This window comes from Pan paniscus, chromosome 8, assembly GCF_029289425.2.
Source record: "Pan paniscus chromosome 8, NHGRI_mPanPan1-v2.0_pri, whole genome shotgun sequence".
Lineage (NCBI taxonomy): Eukaryota > Metazoa > Chordata > Mammalia > Primates > Hominidae > Pan > Pan paniscus.
The window spans coordinates 92,325,519-92,347,353 of record NC_073257.2 but is presented as its reverse complement, the minus strand read 5'-3'; the positions used below and the strand labels follow the sequence as shown (position 1 = coordinate 92,347,353).

General features: G+C 43.8%; 2 protein-coding genes across 16 annotated transcripts in view; one reads left to right on the top strand and one right to left on the bottom strand.

The window, feature by feature from the left end:
- Positions 1-6,023: 6,023 nt before the first annotated feature.
- Positions 6,024-21,835, bottom strand: part of DYDC2 (DPY30 domain containing 2) — a 22,460-nt gene continuing 6,648 nt past the window's right edge. Inside the window, exons 1-5 of one of the 7 annotated variants that reach the window (XM_055093072.2) lie at positions 16,333-16,372; positions 14,372-14,472; positions 10,579-10,734; positions 10,096-10,218; positions 6,024-6,489 (exon numbers count right to left, since the gene is read on the bottom strand). In XM_055093072.2, coding sequence (XP_054949047.1) covers positions 6,226-6,489; positions 10,096-10,218; positions 10,579-10,734; positions 14,372-14,392 — 564 coding nt within the window. In that variant the 5' untranslated portion in view covers positions 14,393-14,472; positions 16,333-16,372 and the 3' untranslated portion in view covers positions 6,024-6,225. Of the gene's footprint in view, positions 6,490-10,095; positions 10,219-10,578; positions 10,735-14,371; positions 14,473-15,149; positions 15,881-16,314; positions 16,450-16,561; positions 16,694-21,835 lie in introns of those variants that run through there. The other 6 variants (XM_055093071.2, XM_055093070.2, XM_034930990.3 and 3 more) reach the window with 6 other exon arrangements.
- DYDC1 (DPY30 domain containing 1) overlaps positions 16,399-21,835 on the top strand; it is a 23,078-nt gene continuing 17,641 nt past the window's right edge. Inside the window, exons 1-4 of one of the 9 annotated variants that reach the window (XM_055093069.2) lie at positions 16,402-16,446; positions 18,713-18,810; positions 20,557-20,712; positions 21,165-21,266. In XM_055093069.2, coding sequence (XP_054949044.1) covers positions 20,566-20,712; positions 21,165-21,266 — 249 coding nt within the window. In that variant the 5' untranslated portion in view covers positions 16,402-16,446; positions 18,713-18,810; positions 20,557-20,565. Of the gene's footprint in view, positions 16,809-16,842; positions 18,811-20,556; positions 20,713-21,164; positions 21,267-21,835 lie in introns of those variants that run through there. The other 8 variants (XM_055093068.2, XM_055093064.1, XM_055093065.1 and 5 more) reach the window with 8 other exon arrangements.

The window sequence follows — 21,835 nt, the reverse complement described above, 5'->3', positions numbered from 1 at the left end:
GTCTAAAGTATCTAATACGAATTTTTGAAATATCTTGTTTGGGGCCATAAATGCTTAGAGAATTGTTAATTCTGGCTGGTAATCGAGACAAATAAAATATGCATGAGTAAGCTTAAATGCTTCTGTATAACAATGGTTATTTGAAAGCTCTGTGAATATTTCATATCATCTAAGAGGCAAGAAAAAGACTGTAATCAACTTGCAGCAAAATGTCCCTGAACAGGGAAAAAAGACTTTCTTTGTTAGATTGTATTAATCAGGACAGCCCAGCAGCCAAGTGTGTGGGCCCGTAACAGGCAGACGTCAGTGCCACCTCCTGGTGTCTGCCCTTGGCCCAGCCATTAATTTCTCTGAACCTTAAGTGTTTTCTCATCCATAACATGGGGATTATGAAAGTGTCCAACTCATGCGGTGCTGTGAGAATGAAATGAGATAATGCAATTAAGCACTTAGCACAGTGCTTGGTACACGTTAAACAGCCAAATATGTCAGTTACCTTTATTGAAAACTAACATAAACTTTTTCTTTTTTTCTGTTGAGAGACAGGGGCTTCCTCTGTTGCCCAGAGTGGAGCAGTGGTGCAGTCATGGCTCACTGCAGCCTCTACCTCCTGGGCTCAAGCCATCATCCCACTTCAGCCTCCTAAGTAGCTGGGACCACAGGTGCATGTCACCATGCCCAGCTAATTTTTAAATTTTTTGTAGAGACAGTTTCGCTATGTTGCCAAGGCTGGTCTTGAACTCCTGGCCTCAAGTGATGCTCTCGCCTTGGCCTCTTGAAGTGTTGGGATTACGGGCGTGAGCCACCTCCTGGCTTAAAATAATACTTTTTAATAATGTATTTCTTTCTTTTTTCTCTTTCTCTTTTCTTTTCTTTCTTTTTTTTTTGAGACAGTCTCACTCTGTTGCTCCATCTGGAATGCAGTGGCTGATCTCAGCCCACTGCAACCTCCGCCTCCCGGGTTCAAGCAATTCTTCTGCCTCAGCCTCCTGAGTAGCTGGGACAACAGGTGCGTGCCATCACACCCAGCTAATTTTTGTATTTTTGGTAGAGACAGGGTTTCACCATGTTGGCCAGGCTGGTCTTGAACTCTTGACCTTAGGTGATCTGCCCACCTTGGCCTCCCAAAGTGCTGGGATTACAGGGATGAGCCACCACGCCCAGCTAATGTCTGTCTCTTTTCTAAAGCATTTGTAGAGGAATCAACTTGTGTGGTAAGAAGGAGAATTTTCATAATCCCTTTAGAAAAGTGTGGAACATCTGATGAACATGTGCCCTTTGGGGGAAGATGCATTCCAACCAAGACCCTAGCTCTTTGAGAATGGCCTTGATGTTAAACTCACTTCAAAAGCAGCGGTAATTTGGGGGCTAAATTTACTTGGTTCTTCAATTTGCCCCTAAACAAGTGAAAGCTGGGAGCCATTCTAGACTTCTCCCTCCCCTCACTGTGGATTCTGTGTCTCTAGCACCTCTCAGATCCAGCCCTCCCGCTGCACGCAGCGCCTCCAGGGCAGTTTCTTCACACACATCCTGCTTACCCTGCAGTGGGACTTGCTCCTGCCTCTGTGCCTCTGCACATGCCCTCCTCCCTCTCTGAGATGTTCTCTGTGGTGTGTCACCTGCCTTCTTTTAGGTCATCATCTGTCCCTGCACAGGGCTCGTGTGTGGCCATTGAGCATCTCCCACATGCTCAGCATTGGGTCTTACTTCTCCTGCCCATCACAGCTGCCCTGAAAGGTAGACAGGATTGGTGAAGAGAGTTGCCAACCACAGGAATTAGGAAGTGAGGAAAATAAGACAGTGTCTCTTCAGTTTACCTGGGAGAGCAGGGTAAGCTTGGCCAGAGCTGAGACTCATAATGGCACCTTACCAAGAGAGGGGAGAAAGGCTATACCCTGAGTGAAGGCACTCATCTCCCTTTAGAAAGAATGTGTCCTTCAGAAAGGGGCAGCCCAGGCATTGCCAGTGACCTCTAAGCATTTCCCTGAGGGGATAGGGGAACTGGGCCATTTTTCTTTGCAATTTTCAGTCCCCTGGGAACACTATCCCTCAGTAGAGCTCTGTTGTTACCATCTTGAAATTCTTTATAGGTTCTGTATTTCCATACTGCTTTGGGCCCTACAAATTATGCAGCTGTCCTTCTCAGGACACACAAATGCTTAAAAAATGGTTGCTAACAAAAATGATAGCATATGTCCAATAGAACTAAAAGAAGGGCCGGGCGCAGTGGCTCATGCCTGTAATCTCAGCACTTTGGGAGGCTGAGGCAGGCGGATTATCTGAGGTCAGGAGTTCAAGACCAGCCTGGCCAATATGATGAAGCCCTGTCTCTACTAAAAATACAAAAATTAGCCGGGCATGGTGGTGTACACCTGTAATCCCAGCTACTCAGAAGGCCGAGACAGGAGAATCGCTTGAATCCAGGAGGTGAAGGTTGCAGTGAGCCGAGATTGTGCCACAGCACTCCAGCCTGGGTGACAGAGCGAGACTCCATCTCAAAAAAAAGAACTGAAGGAGGTACTAACTAAGAAACTAAGGAATATAAATACTTGGCCTCTGGCCTTTAGTTGAAAGACACTGAGGCAGCCACAAGACTCAACCTTTTGATGTCTCTAAGTGGAAACATTCTAAAATCCAGTCTTTACTGAAGGTATGTCTTCCTTTTTTCTTACAGAAGTAATTCATACTCATTGGAAAGATTGAATTATCAGAAAAATTTATAACTGAAAGTCATTGTCTCCCATAATTCCTGCTACTGAGACATCACTATTTTTTTTTTAACTTTTAAGCTCAGGGGCACATGTGCAGGATGTGCAGGTTTGTTACATAGGTAAACATGTGTCATGGGATTTACCATATAGATTATTTCATCACTCATGTATTAAGCCTATTATCCACTAATTATTTTTCGTGATCCTCTCCCTCCTCCCACCCTCCACTCTCCAAAAGGCCCCCGTGTGTGTTGTTCCCCACTATGTGTCCATGTGTTCTCATCATTTAGCTCTCACTTATAAGTGACAACATGTACTATTTGGTTTTCTGTTCCTGCGTTAGTCTGCTAAGGATAATGGCCCGCAGTTCCATCCACGTCCCTGTAAAGGACATGATCTCATTTTTTTTTATGGCTGCATAGTATTCCATGGTGTATATATATCACATTTTCTTTATCCAGTCTATCATTGATGGGTATTTAGGTTGATTCCATGACCTTGCTATTGTGAATAGTGCTGCATTGAACATATGCGTGCATGTGTCTTTATGGTAGAAAAATTTATATTCCTTTTGATATATACCCAGTAATGGGATTGCTGGGTCGAATAGTTTAATATTTCTGTCTTTAGGTCTCTGAGGAATTGCCATACTGTCTTCCACAATGATCGAACTAATTTAAACTCCCGTCAACAGTGTATAAATGTTCCTTTTTCTCCATAACCTCGCCAGCATCTGTTATTTTTTGACTTTTTAATAATAGCCATTTTGACTAGTGTGAGATTGTATCTCACTGTGGTTTATATTTGCATTTCTCTAATGGTCAGTGACAAGCTTTTTTCATATGATTGTTGGCTGCATGTATGTCTTCTTTTGAGAAGTGTCTGTTAACGTCCTTTGTCCACTTTTTAATGGGGTTGAGTTTTTCTTGTAAATTTGTTTAAGTTCCTTATAGATACTGGAGATTAGACCTGATGCATAGTTTGCAAAAATTTTCTCCCATTCTTTAGGTTGTCCGTTTACTCTGTTGATAGTTACTTTTGTTGGAGACAACACTATTAACAGTCTGGTGTTTATTCCCCCAGGAACTTTTCATAGCTTATACTAATACATTATAAATAGTATTTAGTATTAATATTTCTATTATTTTAGAAAATTGGCTACTGCTATGTGTGTTCTGTAACTAGTATTGAGGACAGACTACAGCAGGTCAAGGATGGGTCTAGTTAACAGGCTACTGCGATCACCTAGAGAAAGATGAGTGTGGTTTGGGCATTCAAGTTGTTGAATTCTGACTTTATTTAGATGGAAAGCCAACAAACCAGATGTAGGGTGACAAAAAAAAAGTGCAGTCAAAGGTGACTCCAAGAGTTTTGGCCTGAGCAAGTGGAATTATGGAGAGAAACTGCTTCAGAGAAACTATCAGGGAAAGTCCACTGAGACGAGTTAAGTTTGAGGTGTCCATTGGTCATCCAAGTAGAGACGTCAAGCAGTCAAGTTCAGGGAATTTTGATTAAAGATATAAATCTAAAGTCCTAGTATATAGATGATATTTGAATGAATGTAGATAGAATGTAATTAATAACATTTTTTTCAAACCTTTAAGGTTTACTGCCATTTAAGCTGTTTCAAAATACCTGTCATCATTATCAACACAGTGAAAAGGCAACATTTCATTTGTTCACAGCATGGGAGAAAATATTTGCAAATCATATATTTGATAAGGGATTAACATCTAGAATATATGTAGAACTCCTAAAACTCAACAGCAAAAAAAAAAAATGCAATTAAAAAATGGGCAAAGGACTTGAATAGACATTTTTCCAAAAAAGATATACAAATGGCCAATAAGTACAGACTTAACATCACTCATTATAAGGGAAATGCAAATCAAAACTACAATGAGATACCACCTCACATCCATTAGGATGGTTACTATCAAAACAACAACAACAACAATGACAAAATAACGAGTGTTGGTGAGGATGTGGAGAAATTGGAACCCTGTGCACTGTTGGTGGGAATGTAAAATGGTACAGCTGCTGGAAAAAGAATGGTGGCTTCCCAAAAAATTAAAAACAGAATTACCATATGATCCAGCAATTCTACTTCGGGGCATATACTCAAAAGACCTGAAAGCAGGATCTTGAAGAGATATTTGTAGAGTCATGTTCACAGCAGCATTATTCACAGTCGCTATAATGTGAACATATCCTTTGATGGATGAATGCCCACTGATGGACAATGAAATAAATGGATATGCAAAACGTGGTATAAACATACAACAGAATATTATTCCACCTTAAAAAGGAAGGAAATTCTGATACATGCTACAACATGAATGAACCTGGAGGACATTATGCTAAATGAAATAAGCCAGTCACAAAAAAGACAAACATTGTATGAGTCTATTTATACAACCTACTTACAGAGTAATCTAAATCACAGAGACAGAAAGAATGGTGGTTGCCAGGGGCTGGGGAGAGAGAGAAATGGCGAGTTATTTTTTAATGGGTGTAGAGTTTCAGTTTTGCAAGATGAAAGAGTTTTGCAGCTGGATAGTGATGATGGTTGCACAAGAATATGAATCTACTTAATACAACTGATATGTACACTTAAAAATGGTTAAGATGGTACATCTTACATGTATTTTACCAGTTACTAAAATTGAAAAAAAGTATTAAAACATTGATAATATATGTTGAAGAAAAATATCTGCTATCAGTGACATAGGTAGACTCCAGGATATGTGTAAAAAATACTCGGAGAGGCCTGACTGTGAAGTGAAGCAAAAGTTAAGACATGAACACATGAGATGGATGTGTGTTGGGAGGAAAGCTTAGTGTTGGGAGAAAAGTTGAGGCAGGGCTTGGAACATGTCCGGGGTCCAGGATAAAACCCCTTGTGGCCTTTGTAATGTGTCCAGACTTGCTGGCTCCTTGCTTCTAGCACTCCCATTATCTCAAGTAGCCATATGTTTCAAAGAAAATGCTAAACCCTCACAGCTGTAGTTCATTCGCTTGATACACCACTTTCTTTCAACCCCCACATCCTCACCACCTGTTTCTTTGTTTGATCACCAACAAATAGTGTGGGCTTCCAGAGCTTGGGGCCTTCACAGCCTCCATACTAGCATTGGCCCCCTGGTCCCACTTTCTCTCTTGACTTGTCTTTTCTCTTTCCTTTGACTCGGCTGGACTTTGTAGCCCCCATGGCCGGGTGTTGGGTCTGATCACCCCAACAGATGTGTTTTCATTGTGTAGTCTCCAAAACGTTGATAAAACAAGAGGAAAAAGTCACAGCCACTTGGTTACTTATTTTAAATCCTTATTCTGAGTTTATTTTATCCTATAACTAGTTCAAATGTTCACATGATTAAGGGTTTTTCAGAAAAGAAGTAGGCTGGAGAGTCCCTGAACTTGCCTTTTACAGCCCCTTAAATCTTGGTTCTAGCTGGCCATTTTCTTGGCTTCTAGCTTTGAGAGAAGTAAATCAGAAGCATCTACCTTCTGTAACCTAAAAAGGAGATTTGGAGCCAGGAGGCATTTCATGAGCAACTTCATGCTGAAAAGCCTCCTTGTAATTTATTTCTTGTGGCATTGTGAAGTTCTGGTCAATCTGGCCAGCAGACTCTGAAGGAGGAACCTGTTGAGGCATTCCTGGAATCAGACTGGAAGTACCTGGCAGGAATTCCTGCTTCAAGGCCTCCTTCTCAAGGGGGTTTGTGTCCTCCTGCATGAATATGGTCTTCTTCGTGGAAACAGTTTCAGAAGTCAGTTCCTAAATAGAAAACAAAAAAGCCAAAAACTTATTATTAGAGACTAAAGCACACAAGATGTATGGCAAAAACACAGTATTGCTATTTTCATGCCAGAGACTAAGAACCAAACTGAAATAGCCCTGCTTTAACAAAGCATAAAACCAAACCTATAGGATCAAGTTGATTCACCAATAATTTAACTGCCTGCCAGAACAAAACCCATCATCTTTTCATGGAAAACAACACAATCTAGACTCCCTATAAAACGTCCTCTACAATGTCCAGAACACAAGTAATAATTACCAGAAGTAAAAAAGTAGGAAAATGTGAACCATAATCTAGAGGAAAAGTATTCAACAGAAAAAGGCCCCAGAATAGGCTGGGCGTGGTGGCTTATGCCTGTAATCCCAGCACTTTGGGAGGCTGAGGTGGGTGGATCATGAGGTCAGGAGTTTGAGACCAGCCTGGCCAACATGCTGAAACCCGTCTCTACTAAAAATAAAAAAATTAGCTGGGTGTGGTGGCGGGCGCCTGTAATCCCAGCTACTTGGGAGGCTGAGGCAGGAGAATCACTTGAACCGGGGAGGCAGAGGTTGCAGTGAGCCAAGATCTTGCCACTGCACTCCAGCTTGGGTGACAAAGTGAGACTCCGTCTCAAAAAAAAAAAAAAAAAAAAAAGAAAGAAAAAGGTCCCAAAATGACGAAGATGGTGGAATTAACAGACAAGGACAGCTATTATAAATATTTTCAAAAATCCAAGGTAGAAAATGGACATAATGTAAGAGTTAAGATGTATCAGCAGAGAAAATGGAAATTATATTTAAAAAACTAAATAGAAATTCTAGAAATTAAAAGTACAATATCTGAAGTGAAAAAATCCCCAGAATCCCCAGATAGGATATAGGGCATTGCAGAAGAAATGGTCAGTAAACATGAAGGTTTATCAGTAGAAATTATCCAAACTGAACCACACAGGAAAAAAACAAACAAGCTTCAGTGACCTATGAGACAATATTGAGCAGTCTAACATCCATGTCCCTGGCTGAGGTAGGAATCCTTGGAGCTTAGGCTCTACTGATCCCCTCCACTTCAATCTTTGCCTGGAAGTTGTACAGGTCCATTCTACAATGAGCCCTGTGGAGCTCATCCTTGTCCACATGGTCTCTGAGACCCTTCTACACTTCAAACTATTGAGTCTATGCAGCAAATATCTATTCATTCTATAAAAATGCATTTCTAAAACATTTGTATAGTTTAGGTCTTTATAAACAATAGGTTTCTTCTGACTCAGAAACAAAATTATGGTTTACTTAAAGCTGCATCTGCTTAATGAAGAGACATCAATACCAAGGATAACCTCTGCCTGACTCAAATTCTACCTCCTCTATGGATACTTTTTGGTTCAGATAATTGGGTATGATCCCTACCATACATAGCATTCTGTTTCTGTTCCTCTTTTGATACATCCACTAGATAAGCAGTATTCAATCTGGGGTACTTAAAGACTTGCTAACCTGTATCCAAGTCATGATGTTTTTTTGTTTTTTTTTAAAGCGATCAAGGAAAAAACTGCAAAGCTTTGAGTATATGCATATCAGTTCATCAGGTAAACTAGCAGCCCTGCTGAAATTTCATGCAACCCATCCTGGGCCAGTTTGAAATTGGTTTTCCCAGCACTAGTCACACAAAAGGTGAAGGTGACCAATAGCAAGGAGCAGTTTGTAATCCACCTTGAATCAATCAGAAACCAGAACTTGGAATCTTGTCTTTTTGATACACCTGTGCCTCTTTGTCCTTTATTTAGCCTTGTCAAAGTTTGCTTGGAGAGTAACTCACATCTTAATGTTGTGGCTCTCTCTTGCCAGGTAAACTATAAATTTGCTTCACTTTAGATCACTCTTGGGTTCTCTTTATTTCCTTCTAACATAGGGAATCAATTTCCATAATCATAACCTACACATGAACTCTTTTCTAAAACTGAGAACTTGCACATAGTCTAGACATTGTGCTTGTTGTCATTTCCCATCTTCCCTTACAACTGCCTACATCACACACTTGGCAAAAGAATGACATACCATTTACTTATCTAAATCTTGTTAAAAAATATTGCTGCAGGATGCAAAACCTCAGTGAAACACAAAAAGACAATTCAAAATATTGATGTGAACCAAGAAATTTTCCTTAATAAAGCTACCATAAAACTAGGGTGGAGTTTTGGGAGTCTTCTTTATATATTTCTTATTGCCTTATATATTTCTATTTCTATTAACAGTAAAGCATGGTGTTAGAAATGGATTAGAGGTGCGCAGCAAGGTGATGACAAATTTTGCTGAATGATCCTCACCTCTCCCATCTCCAAACAATTGCTTAAAGAAGGAATTCTTCCTGAGGGAGAGTTCCTTTAGACTATTGTCAAACAATAGAATGAAACTATCTTTTGATTTAATTTGTTTACAAGACATCCAGGCTTAAAAAAGCAAATCTATTCTTTATGAGGACATTGAGTATATTAGTATAAATGTAAATAAGCTTAATATTTTCATGTCTTCAAATTGGCTTGGAAGCTAACAAATGCTGGTGAATTGTAACTGACTGCATTAAAGACTTTAATGCACAGAGTATAGTCATAGCTAAAAAGATGTCATATATCAAACCCAACATTGCAATTGAGACGACTCTCTATCCAGGTATCTACCACTTTGTAGAAAGCATAGAATAGCATAAGGCGTTTTTCAGGAGATTGTGAAAAAAACTGTGGGAGGTAAAAGATAGGCTTGTCAGACTGACGAATGCAGAGTTGTCTTCGGCTATTCCAGCTTAATAACTTACATCTAATATTATAACATCACAGAGGAGGCATCTGAAGTTTCACAGAAAAGTAAATAGAATATAATAAACCAAATACTAAATACTAAGTTAAATATCTGAAGTATGCACTGATAACAACCATATTTGGTTTCTGAAAAATATTGAATACTACTTGAAAAGGGCTCAAAGGATCTTATATGAAAAAATATTTGTTCCAAGTGAATAGATTTTTTAAAAATCAGATTTTTTGGCTGGGCGTGGTGGCTCACGCCTGTAATCCCAGCACTTTGGGAGGCCAAGGTGGGCGGATCACGAGGTCAGGAGATCAAGACCATCCTGATTAACATGGTAAAACCCTGTCTCTACTAAAAAAAAAAAAAAAAAAAATTAGCCGGGCGTGGTGGCATGTGCCTGTAGTCCCAGATACTCGGGAGGCTGAGACAGGAGAATCACTTGAACCCAGGAGGCAGAGGCTGTAGTGAGACGAGATCGCTCCACTGTGCTCCAGCCTGGGCAACAGAGCGAGACTCCATCTCAAAAAAAAAAAAAAAAAAAACAGATTTTTTTAAAACCAGTAACACCAGAGTATTTCCTAAAATCTAAGACAAATTTGTCTTTTAACATCTCCTTTTTTCATTAACAAAGATTGTCAATAACATTGGTTTATATGCAAATATGGGAATACTTGCATATATATTGAAAATCAAGCTAAAGGGACCCTTAATGTGCCTTGGATTGGGACTGGGCTGACTTGTGGCTTTCCTGGAGTCCATCACTGGGATGTGTGTGGCAACCCAAAGCTGAGTCCTTCTCCCTACCTTGTGACACTTTTCACAGTTCTGTTGAATCTGATACTCTTCCTGTTTCAGCATTTCTGTCATTTCCATTTCCTTGAGGCTACTGTCATATTCCTCCAGCAGCTGGATCTTCTTTTCCCTATTCTGGGGTGAGGTGACAGAGTCAAATCAGGTCAGCAACCAGGGAAGCCTTATAAACGGGGCCCCCTCACTGGGGACTGATATGGGCTGTGGGCTCTTTGGGCCTGTTGAGTTTCCTCTTGTAACTAGCTTTAGCCTGCTAGTAGTTACAAACCCTTCAACTCCACAGCTCGTCTGAGTTGAAGCCCCACTCCTCTGAGTTAGCCCCCAGGATCCCCATGCTTCAGGGATATCTGGCTCTAAGAGCAAGTCAAATAAACCAAGAAATTCCCCAGGCCAGCTCCAGAATCCTGCCTTGTGTCTTGGCTTTCAAATTACTCTGGGAAAGCTGGGCTCTCCCTAAGTCCCAGTGCACATACACACCTCTTCTTTTGCTTTTGCTGTTTTCCCGTAATGATAAAGCCAGTGAGCCAGGTATTCTATTGGGTCACTGGGCCGAACCTTCACCACCTCTGCCAGTGCCTGGGCCAGGCAATTTCCAAAGCACCTCTTCAGGTAGTTAGTTTCCATCCTGGCAGCCTGGAAAACATCAAAACAAAGTCACACTATTTTACAAACTTAATCTGATATTAAAAATAGACACATTCTAACCAATTCAGATTTATTTCAGGATAAATATGAGATGCTTCTGGATCACACCCTTCCCAAAAGAACCAACAAACACTTACTTGCTGTTATATTCAGTGGAGGATTGTGCCATGAAACGACCTAGGACCTGGCCTCCTCCTGACAGAGTCCATATTCCTGAAGTTGACACATTTTAATTCCAAAAGAGCCCAGCAAATAATAAAAGCTCAGATCTAGTCTTAACATTTTCTGGAGGCATTTTTCAATTTGTCCCCCTACTTCTCATATTTTAGCTTAAGGAAGGAAAAACAAGTAGACAGATATCCATATCTATCTTATACATATCTATCTTATGGACATAGGAAAAAATATTTCCTAGCTCTCTCCACTGCAAGGGCCTTGAAACCAAAACACTTCAGTAGCAATGAGCACGCTAAGCATATAAACCTTGCTTGTAAATAGCCTTCGTCACTTAAGAGGAATCAGGGCTCCTTGGAGAAATGGCTGATTCCAAGGCTGGGGCAGGACAAGCCTAACGAGCCTGGAACATTTTGTTGTGCCAGAAAGTAAGAAAATTCTAAAAAATACAATCGTTGGGGACAGAGAAGCCAGCTTGAAGGGGCTCCTACTAGTCAAATCTGGGGCAGTTTGACCATTAAAATAGTGACTGTAATGGATTATAACTTACAGAATAAAATAAGAATCCATGAGTCCATATGAGAATATATAAGTAGATTAAGAAGGGAGAAGGCAAAGTTCTTTGTTAAAGTAGAATGCCAACTAATAAATGTGGGGAAAATAATGGAGTTTTAAAAAACTGCCATTTCCTCACCACCATAGTATAACTGAATCAAAGCAGGATCATCAATGAGTCAATGAGTGCTAAACCTGGGTGATCATTTGACAAGGAATAAGATATATGCATAGTCTCAAAGTTTCTTCTCACAAATTAAGTATTAATTCCAAAGGAAATACAGAAATTTTACAGTGGCAAAACCTGGCCAACAAAACCTTAACCAAGTAATCAAAGTAAACATCACCAACAAAGGAACAAAGTGACATCAACTGCCTCCTGATGTGATGCACTTCTTATGGTACATAAAACATTTCCGTGGATTCCTGCCTAAAATGCAATATTTGAATGTAATTGAAGAAACATCAAATAAATCCAAAGCAACTACCTTGTACTCTTAAAAATGTTGAGGTTATGAAAAAAAAAAAAGAGTAACTGTTATAGATCAAAGGAGATTGAACAGCTATAATAACTACATGTAACACATGATCCTAGATTGGGCCTGGACAAGAAAAAATAATTCAGCTGGGCATGGTGGTGCACGCCTATAAACCCAGCACTTTGGGAGGCTGAGGCAGGAGGATCACTTGAGCTCAGGGGTTTGATACCAGCCTGGGCAACAAGGCAAAACCCTGTCTCCACAAAAAATACAAAAATTAGCCAGGTGTGATGGCACACACCTGCAGTCCCAGCTACTTGGAGGGGTTGGGGGCGGGGCTGAGGTGGGAGGATCACTTGAGCCCAGGAGGTTGTGGCTGCAATGCGTTGAGATCTCACTACTGCACTCCAACCTGGGTGACAGAGCGAGACCCTGTCTAAAAAAAAAAAAGAAAGAAAGAAAAGAAGAAGAAAGAATTCTATAAAGGGCATTGTTGGGAAAATTGGTTGAACTGAATGTGAAATGTAGATTATGTGACATAATTTATCCAAGTTAAATTTCTTAATTTTGAATAATGGAAATATGAGTAAGAGAATGTCCTTGTTCTAGGGCTGAATAATGGCTCCCAAATGTGTCTATGTCTGAATACCTGGAACCTATGAATATGTCACCTTAAATGGCAAAAGAGACTTTGTAACTGTGATTAAATTAAGGATCTTGAGATAGGGGGATTATCCTGGATTATCTGAGTAGGAACAATGTAATCACAGGTGTCACTATAAGAGGGACACAGTACGGTCAGACAGGGAAGGTGATGACAGAGCCAGGGGAGAAAAAGCGATGTGATTCAGGGCCTTGAGCCAAGGGTATCCTCTAGAAGCTGGAAAAGACAAGAAAATGGATTCTCCCCAGAGCCTCCTGAGGAACCTGCCCTGCTGACACTTTGGTTTTAGCTCTATAAGATTCATTTTGGACTTCTGACCCCAAGACCTGTAAGGGAATTAAAAAAAAATTGAGTGGGGTAGTGATGGAGGGTGGGGACAGACGTGGGTGGTGTCTCCTGCCAATCTGTGTGGCCCACTTGAACCAATGCATTTGGATAAACAAACTTCTACACCCCTCTTACTCAAAGCTGGTCTGATGACAGATGACCAGCAGCATTCCATCACCTGGGTGAGAGGTGACAGCGTGCTGGCAGCCCTCTCAGCCCTCGCTTGCTCTTGGCACCTCCTCGGCCTTGGTGCCCACTCTGGCCACGCTTGAGGAGCCCTTCAGCCCGCCGCTGCACTGTGGGAGCCCCTCTGGGCTGGCCAAGGCTGGAGCCGGCTCCCTCTGCTTGCAGGGAGGTGTGGAGCGAGAAGCGCGGGCGGGAAATGGGGCCACGTGTGGCACTCGCAGGCCAGTGCAAATTTCGGGTGGGCGCGGGCTTGGTGAGCCCCGCACTCGGATCAGCCGGCCAGCACTGCAGGCCCCAGGCAGTGAGGAGCTTAGCACCTGGGCCAGCAGCTGCAGAGGGTGCGCTGGGTCCCCCAGCAGTGCCGGCCTGCCAGCACTTTGCTCGAATTCTTGCCGGGCCTCAACTGCCTCCCCACGGGGCAGGGCTCGGGACATGCAGCCGGCCATGCCCGAGCCTCCCCCGCACCGTGGGCTCCTGTGCTGTCGGAGCCTCCCTGATGAGCACCACCCACTGCTCCGTGGTGCCCGGTCCCATCGACCGCCCAAGGGCTGAGGAGTGCGGGCACACTAGGTGGGACTGGCAGGCAGCTCCGCCTGCAGCCCCGATGTGGGATCCACTAGGTGAAGCCATTTGGGCTCCTGAGTCTAGTGGAGACTTGGAGAAGCTTTATGTCTAGCTAAGGGATTGTAAATACACCAATCAGCATTCTGTGTCTAGCTCAAGGTTTGTAAATGTACCAATCAGCACCCTGTGTCTAGCTCAAGGTTTGTAAATGCACCAATCAGTGCTCTGTGTCTAGCTAATCTAGTGGGGACTTGGAGAACTTTTGTGTCTAGCTCAAGGATTGTAAACACACCAATCAGCACCCTGTCAAAATGGACCAATCAGCTCTCTGTAAAACAGAGCAATCAGCTCTCTGTAAAATGAACCAATCAGCAGGATGTGGGTAGGGCCAGATAAGGGAATAAAAGCAGGCTGCCTGAGCCAGCAGCTGCAACCTGCTCTGGGTTCCCTTCCACACTGGAAGCTTTGTTCTTTTGCTCTTTGTAGTAAATCTTGCTGCTGCTCATTCTTTGGGTCTGCACTGCCTTTATGAGCTGTTAACACTCACCGCAAAGGTCTGCAGCTTCACTTCTGAGGCGAGACCAGCAACCCACCAGAAGGAAGAAACTCTGAACCCATCCGAACATCAAAAGGAACGAACTCTGGACACGCCGCCTTTAAGAACTGTAATACTCACCGTGAGGGTCCACGGCTTCATTCTTGAACTCAGTGAGACCAAGAACCCACCAATTCTGGACACATTGGGTCTTGTTGAGATGCAGAATCTCAGGTCCCACCCTATCCCACAGATTCAGAACCTGCATGTTAATAAAATCTCCAAGCGACCTGTAGTTACCAATCTACTTTGCCTGGATCACTGTAGAACTGTCCTTCCCCGAAGGCAGAATCACCAACTCTGCATTCTCTGGTCAGTGGGTGGCTGCCACACTGGTTACATGTGGCAAGCCGTATTGGCATACCTCCACCTACTCTAAATTGCCCATTTTCAACAATGATCTGAAGGAAATGTGTTTGCCCAACAGTCACTAAAATATGGTACAAAGACAGTAGAGCCAGCATAGAGCCATAATCTGAGGGCTGGAGGGGAAGGAGTCAAGGGGATGCCTTTTATTTTTTATTTTTAAGAGAGAGCCTTGCTCTGTCACCCAGGCTGGAGTGCAGTGGCGCAATCTCGTCTTACTGCAATCTATGCCTCCTTGGTTCAAGCAATTCCGCTGTCTCAGCCTCCTGAGGAGCTGGGATTACAGGTGTGCGCCACCACACCTGGCTAATTTTTGTATTTTTAGTAGAGATGGGGTTTCTCCATGTTGGCCAGGCTGGTCTTGAATTCCTCACCTCAGGTGATCCGCCCACCTCCGCCTCCCAAAGTGCTAGGATTACAGGCGGTGAGCCGCCGCGCCTGGCCAAGGGGATGCCTTTTAAAGCCCACTCAGACCAACTTAGGGTACACTCACCAATGGGGGGAGAGGCTATTTTTCAGTGTTTCCCAGAGCTCCTCTGAGGGTCTGCTTACACAGTTCCTGGCCTTGCACTCAGTAGGCAAGGTAATAAGAATAGGGGTTGTCTTTGTTTACTGTATACCGTCCACGCCTGGCACACTGGGAGCTCAGTAAATATTTCTTGACTTATTCATTGAGAGAGTTCTGCCACCTGCGCTCATGCTTCCCTTTGATTTTTCCGCGCCCAATCTGGCATTTACTATCTCAACTAACATCTATTAAGGCCTCTCTTGCCTGGCACTGCCCCGCCCATAAGCTGAAAGAGAGCACAGGAAAGGCTAGCACATGCACAGACGACTAGGCCAGGGAAGACTGCAAGGGCTTGGGCCTGGTGGAGACTGGACGGCTTCCCAGTGGTGGGGCACCCGAATTGGTTCTGAAAGGAACCAAGCAGAGGTCACCAGCAAGAGCAAAGGTGCAGAGTTGTGAAACTGCCAAGCTATTAGCAGCTTGCAGTGACGGTCTTCCAGGGACTCTGGAAGGTCTTCCACCCTTTTCCGATTGGCTGCCCTTCCTGGTTCCTCCTCAAAGCCCGCCACCTCTTTGTCTCTCCCAGAGCATGCCGGGCTGCCAGTCAGGGTCCCTTGCTCTTTTGTGTGCCCCTACTCCTCCAGGTTTCTGTGTAGCAAGTCTCCTCGGCTCACCCACCCCGCGCGCCTCCACATACGCCTTTCCTCGACCTCTCACGCGCACACCCCCGTCCCGCGTGCCCGCTCCTCTCTGCCTCCCGCCCCGCTCCTACGCGCCCCCTCCTCCCTGGACCCCGCCCCCTGGAGCGCGCCCGCTTCTCTCTGCCGCGCTCCCCTTCTTTCATTCCCTCTCCTCTCTGTCCGTTGCCCCCTAGTGCGCGCTCTCCCTCCTGCACACCGCCTCATCTCTGCCGCAGGCCCGACTCCTGAACGCCCCCTCCTCTCTGGCCCCCTCCCCTGGCGCGCGCCCCCTTCTGCATGACCCCTTCTCTCTGCCGGGCGCCCCGCTCCTGCACGCCCCCTCCTCTCTGCCGCGCCCCCTCTACTCTGCCGCGCCCCCTCTACTCTGCCGCGCCCCCTCTACTCTGCCGCCTGCTCCTACTCCTGCACGCCCTCTCCTCTCTGCTGCGCGTTCCCCCTTCGCTGCCCACCGCGTGCCCTCTGCTCACCTATCCGCGCGCCCCTTCCGCTTTGCGGCGCCTACACTGGCTCCTGAGGCGCGAGCTCTCGTTGCCTGGCAACGGGACGCGGCTTCCGGGTGGCGAGCAGGCGCATGTGTAGGGGTGAGCGCAACGGAAAGGCCCGAACTGTTTTTGGGATTTGTTCCCCTAGCTTCGTTGGGTCCGGCGGGCAGAGGCGGTTCTGACCGTTGGGCCTTGGGCGTCGAGCAGGACTCACCTGAGGCGGAGAGAGGCCGCTTCGCGCCTGGGGCTCCCGAAAGCGGCCAGCTGTCCTCCTCCTGCTCCCCCTGAGCGGGGAGCGCTGCGTCTCCTGCGGTTTGCGGGAGACCCTTCCAGACTCCCGGGTGGGAAAACCACACTGAGCGCCCCGGGAGGTTGCCAGAGACAATACTGTATCTGGCACCCCTGCCCGGGTGCCCCCGCCCAGTTGGCTGGCTGGATGGCTAGCTGTCTCCCAGGTGTGGGTAAGGAATCTCCTTCCATCTCTGTGGCACCTTCTTCAGGCTGGAGGCAGCTGTTTCTGTGGGAAAGGGCTTTCTTATGTTGAGCCAAGATGCCTATTGGTGTATGTGAAAAATAACGTTGCTTACCACAGGAGAGATGGGTATTATCCTCGTTTCACAGACAGGAACATGCTAAGGGAGTTGGCAGGCCTTGCCTGGGTCCCACTGATATGCCCAGAAATCCGAGACAGAGCCTCCCCTGACCTGGCCCCGCTGGTAGGCCAGAAGTTTTCTCTTTAGGGATAATGGTCCCCTTCCTCCCTTCCCACATTTTATCTTTCTGGAGCAGCAACAGGAGTCTGTGCACCTTTTTTTTTTTTTTTTTTTTTTTTTTTTTTTAACTTCACTTCAAATGACTTTGAGATGTCTGTGTAGCGTTTTGGTCTTTCAGGTATATCCTACTGAAGAAATACAGTGAAGATACTGTGTTCCAAAGTCAGTTGTAATAATTCTTTTCTCTGTGTGATTGAGACACCAATATCAACCTCATTTGGAATTAGGTTCATTTGTGCCAGTTTGTTTTCCGTTTTTAGAGTTTTTATGACTATGTTTACATATACACACATACACATTCCTTTCCCCACTGCTGTTGCTAATACAAAAGATGACAGACCATATACAATTTCAGCACCTCGTTTTCTTTATTCTGTGTCTTAGAGATCACTCTCTAGTTTCTTCATTCTCTTGTACATCTGCATAATAATCCATTGTGTTGCTCTTATTAATCCCCAATTTGATGAACATTTAGATGGTGCTTCAGTGTGACTATTGTAAATAATGCTGCAAATAACTGTGTGCATATGCCATTTCATATTTTTGCAACTATATCTTTGAGATAGGATCCAAGAAGCAAGATTGATGAGTCAAAGGGTGAATGCATATGTGATTTTCTAGATGTTGTCAAATTCTCCTCCATAGGAGTTATACCATTTTGCCCTCCCACCACTGTCATATGGCATATGCACATGGTTATGGCATAAAATTTCAGAGACACTGACATCCTGGGGTTCATCCATAGAATAAAAATTGGGGGTTATGGACGGACCCCAGGATGTCACTGTCTCTGAAATTTTATGCAAAATGCTAGATGCATTTGTCCAGGGACAAGTTTAGACACAGTGGCATTCTATCCCCTGTAATTGCCATGCTCATTCCTATATCAGGGCCTTTCCTCATACCTAGAAGACTCTTCTCTTCTTTGTCGTGTTAATTTTACTGTTTTTTTTTTCAGTAAATGTAAGCTTAGCTCAAATGTCACCCCCAGAGAAGCTTTTTTTTTTTTACTTTCCTGACTTGATCAGCTACTCCTCTTGTCTGGTCTCATAGTACTTATTTTAACTGCAATTTCATATTTATTGATTTAAATATTTATCTTCCTTTCTCATCTATAAGCTCCATGAAGGCAGAGACTGTTTTTGTTTTAGTTTGCGCTGCTGTAGCAAATTACCAACACTGGGTGGCTTAAAAACAATACACATTTATTTCTCACCATTCTGGAGGCTGAGAAGTCTAAAATCAAGGCATTGGCATTTCTGGTGTCTGGTGAGGACCCTCTGGCTGGTGTGCAGGTGGCTGTCTTCTAGTTTTATTCTCAGATGGCAGAGAGTGAGAGCACGCTCTCCCGTCTCTTTTTATAAGGGCATTAATCCCATGCATGACGGCTCCACACTAATGATCTAATCACTTCCCAAAGGCTCCTAATACCATCACATTGGGAGTTAGGATTTCAACATATGGATTTTTGGGGGACATGGATATTCAATTCACAATAGTTTTGTATTCCCAGTACCTATCATGGTGCCTGACCTATAATAGGTATTCTTTTTTTTTTTTTTTTGAGACGAAGTTTCACTCTTGTTGCCCAGGCTGGAGTGCAATGGCACAATCTCAGCTCACTGCAACCTCTGCCTCCCGGGTTCAAGTGATTCTCCTGCCTCAGCCTTCCAAGTAGCTGGGATTACAGGTATGTGCCACCACGCCCAGATAATTTTGTATTTTTAGTAGAGACAGCATTTCACCATTATGGCCAGGCTGGTCTCGAACTCCTGACCTCAGGTGGTCCACCCACCTCAGCCTCCCAAAGTGCTAGGATTACAGGTGTGAGCCACTGTGCCCGGCAAATATTCATTATACATTTGTTTAACAATTGATTACATTTCATCAGATTCTCAGGGAAAAAAATATATATATATATATTTTATATATGAGACAGAGTCTCACTCTGTCGCCCAGGCTGGAGTGCAGTGGCACGATCTTGGCTCACTGCAAGCTCCGCCTCCCAGGTTCACCCCATTCTCCTGCCTCAGCCTCCCAAGTAGCTGGGACTACAGGCACCTGCCACCACGCCCAGCTAATTTGTTTGTATTTTCAGTAGAGACTGGGTTTCACATAGTTTCCAAAAGGGCTCCAAGGAAGTCACTACAACTAACATGGTTTCAAAATCCTGAAGGACTCTCAAGTCCAAGAGTCAGAAAAGAGATATTATCATTATTGATTTCAAGTTTACTTGATGCCAAGTAATGTGGGTCTCATGTAATCCTCACAACATACCTGAAAAATGGGTATCATCATCCCAGTGGGAAGATGAGCAAGCCCAGGCACAGACAGCTAAGTGCACAGTTCAGGATCACACAGCTGGCAGATGAAGGAGATCCGTTAGCCAGGATGGTCTCGATCTCCTGACCTTGTGATCCGTCCGCCTCGGCCTCCCAAAGTGCTGTGATTACAGGTGTGAGCCACTGTGCCCAGCCGATTTCTTAAAATATTAAGGGTAATCTGAGGGTGATCAATTTTTCCAAAGCATCTGAAAGAGATTGGTTGCTCCATTTTTCCTTTTCTGTTTTAAAAACAATCTGGTCGGCCAGGCGCGGTGGCTCACGCCTGTAATCCCAGCACTTTGGGAGGCCGAGGTGGGCGGATCACGAGGTCAGGAGATCGAGACCATCCTAGCTAACACAGTGAAACCCCGTCTCTACTAAAAATACAAAAAAAATTAGCCAGACATGTCCATGGAATTAGAGCCCAGGGTGTGCTGGGGCCAGGAGAGATGATGTCTGGAGGTGAACTTGAAAAGAAAATTGGGGCCAGATTGTGAGGAGCTTCATACGTTATTATTTGGAGGCTGAGTTTTTATTCTTTGGCCTTGGAAATTTATGGATTTTTTTTTTTCAAAAGATGGACTATTGTGATGCTTTGTAAAAACGGCTCTCATGGCTTAGGAGGAACATTTTAGTGTAGTCTTTAGGGTTAGGGTTTTGGAATCAAGAGGTGCGTACAAACCCTGTCTCCTTCATCTGCCAGCTGTGTGATCCTGAACTGTGCACTTACGCTGTCTGTGCCTGGGCTTGCTCATCTTCCCACTGGGATGATGATACCCATTTTTCAGGTATGTTGTGAGGATTACATGAGACCCACATTACTTGGCATCAAGTAAACTTGAAATCAATAATGATAATATCTCTTTTCTGACTCTTGGACTTGAGAGTCCTTCAGGATTTTGAAACCATGTTAGTTGTAGTGACTTCCTTGGAGCCCTTTTGGAAACTATTAGAAGTTTCCTGGGGCCAGCTTGCTTGTGACACCCCCAACGGGAGGTGTCCATGACTGAGGGCAGGGTGTATGTAAGGCTTTGTTCACCTCACTGGACTTTAGTTTTATAGTGACTTTATTGAAAATATCCTGCAGTAATGCAAAAACACTTACTTTTTAGAAGTTAGAAATGGAGTCAATATATCTTCAAAAGCACCTTGGGGCCTGTTTAACTCAAGGTCTTGCAGAAGTGGCAAGAGTTCGCCCAGTGGATCCGATAGAATATTTAGCATTGTGGATTTACAAGTATAAGGAAAATGTGACCATGGAACAACTGGTAAGTAGGAATCTCCTTCTAGGAAATTAGAAGAAAAAAAACTGGTCCAACTTGTCTGCTTTTAAAAAAGTTTAACATTATTATTTTTCTGTTATAAAAATAATGTTTATTATACAAAAACTTGAACAACATGAAAAGCAGGAAGGAGAAAACATTACCCAAAGAAGACTTCTATTTAGATTTTTAGGTAATTCCTTTCATGGGAAGTCTTTTTTCTATAGATTTATAGATTTACGTTTATGTACTTGTGATCATACACAATGTATAACTTTAATATTGTGCTCATTATTCAGATAAAATATCTTCCCAAATTATTATATCATTTCCAAAGGGATGGGCTATAATTTGCTTAACACTTTCCCTAATTGTCCCTATTAAGTGCTTTCAAGATTGCTTTTACAAATTGCTTTCTCGCTAAGAAGTCGTGTGCTGTTGTTTTTAAACAATGCTAGAGACAAAAGGAAATGGCCAAGCTGGAGCGTGAAAGAGAATTAGCTCTGATGGAGCAGGAAATGATGGAGAGGCTCAAAGCAGAGGAGCTCTTACTTCAGCAGGTGAGGCAAGTAGGAGAGTTCAGAGGGGACTGGAATTAACGATGCCAACCTCAGCATGGCACAGCCTAAATGTTGATAAACTTCCCAGCTCCAGTTATTTAGATATGGCTTCCTAATATCTTCATCTTTATGGATGTGTGTGTCTTCTTTGCTGGAGAAGCAGCAGCCATGAGTTTTCCTGAGTGCATTCTTGTATACACATATACACATTCCTTTCCACACTGTTGTTGCTGATACAAAAGATGCCATACCTCCAGGTAAGAGGAAAATACAGAGTGTGCTGTCACAGAAGGCAAAGGGAAAGACTGTTTTGGTGAGATCTGAGTGGTCAACCATATCTATTGCTTAATGGAAAAGTGTTCATCAGAGGCCACCGTAATTTGGCGGGAACAGTGTGGATGGAGTGGTGGGGGTGGGTGGACTTAGGCAGGGGAGGTGGAAAATGTAGGCAATGCTTTCAAGGAGATTTTGAGAGCAAGGAGAGATGTTTTTGTGTTTGTTTTGATTTAAGAGCACAGTAGTGGAGGAGTGAGTGGGTGACATTAGGAAATAGAGTGGATGATTCGTAG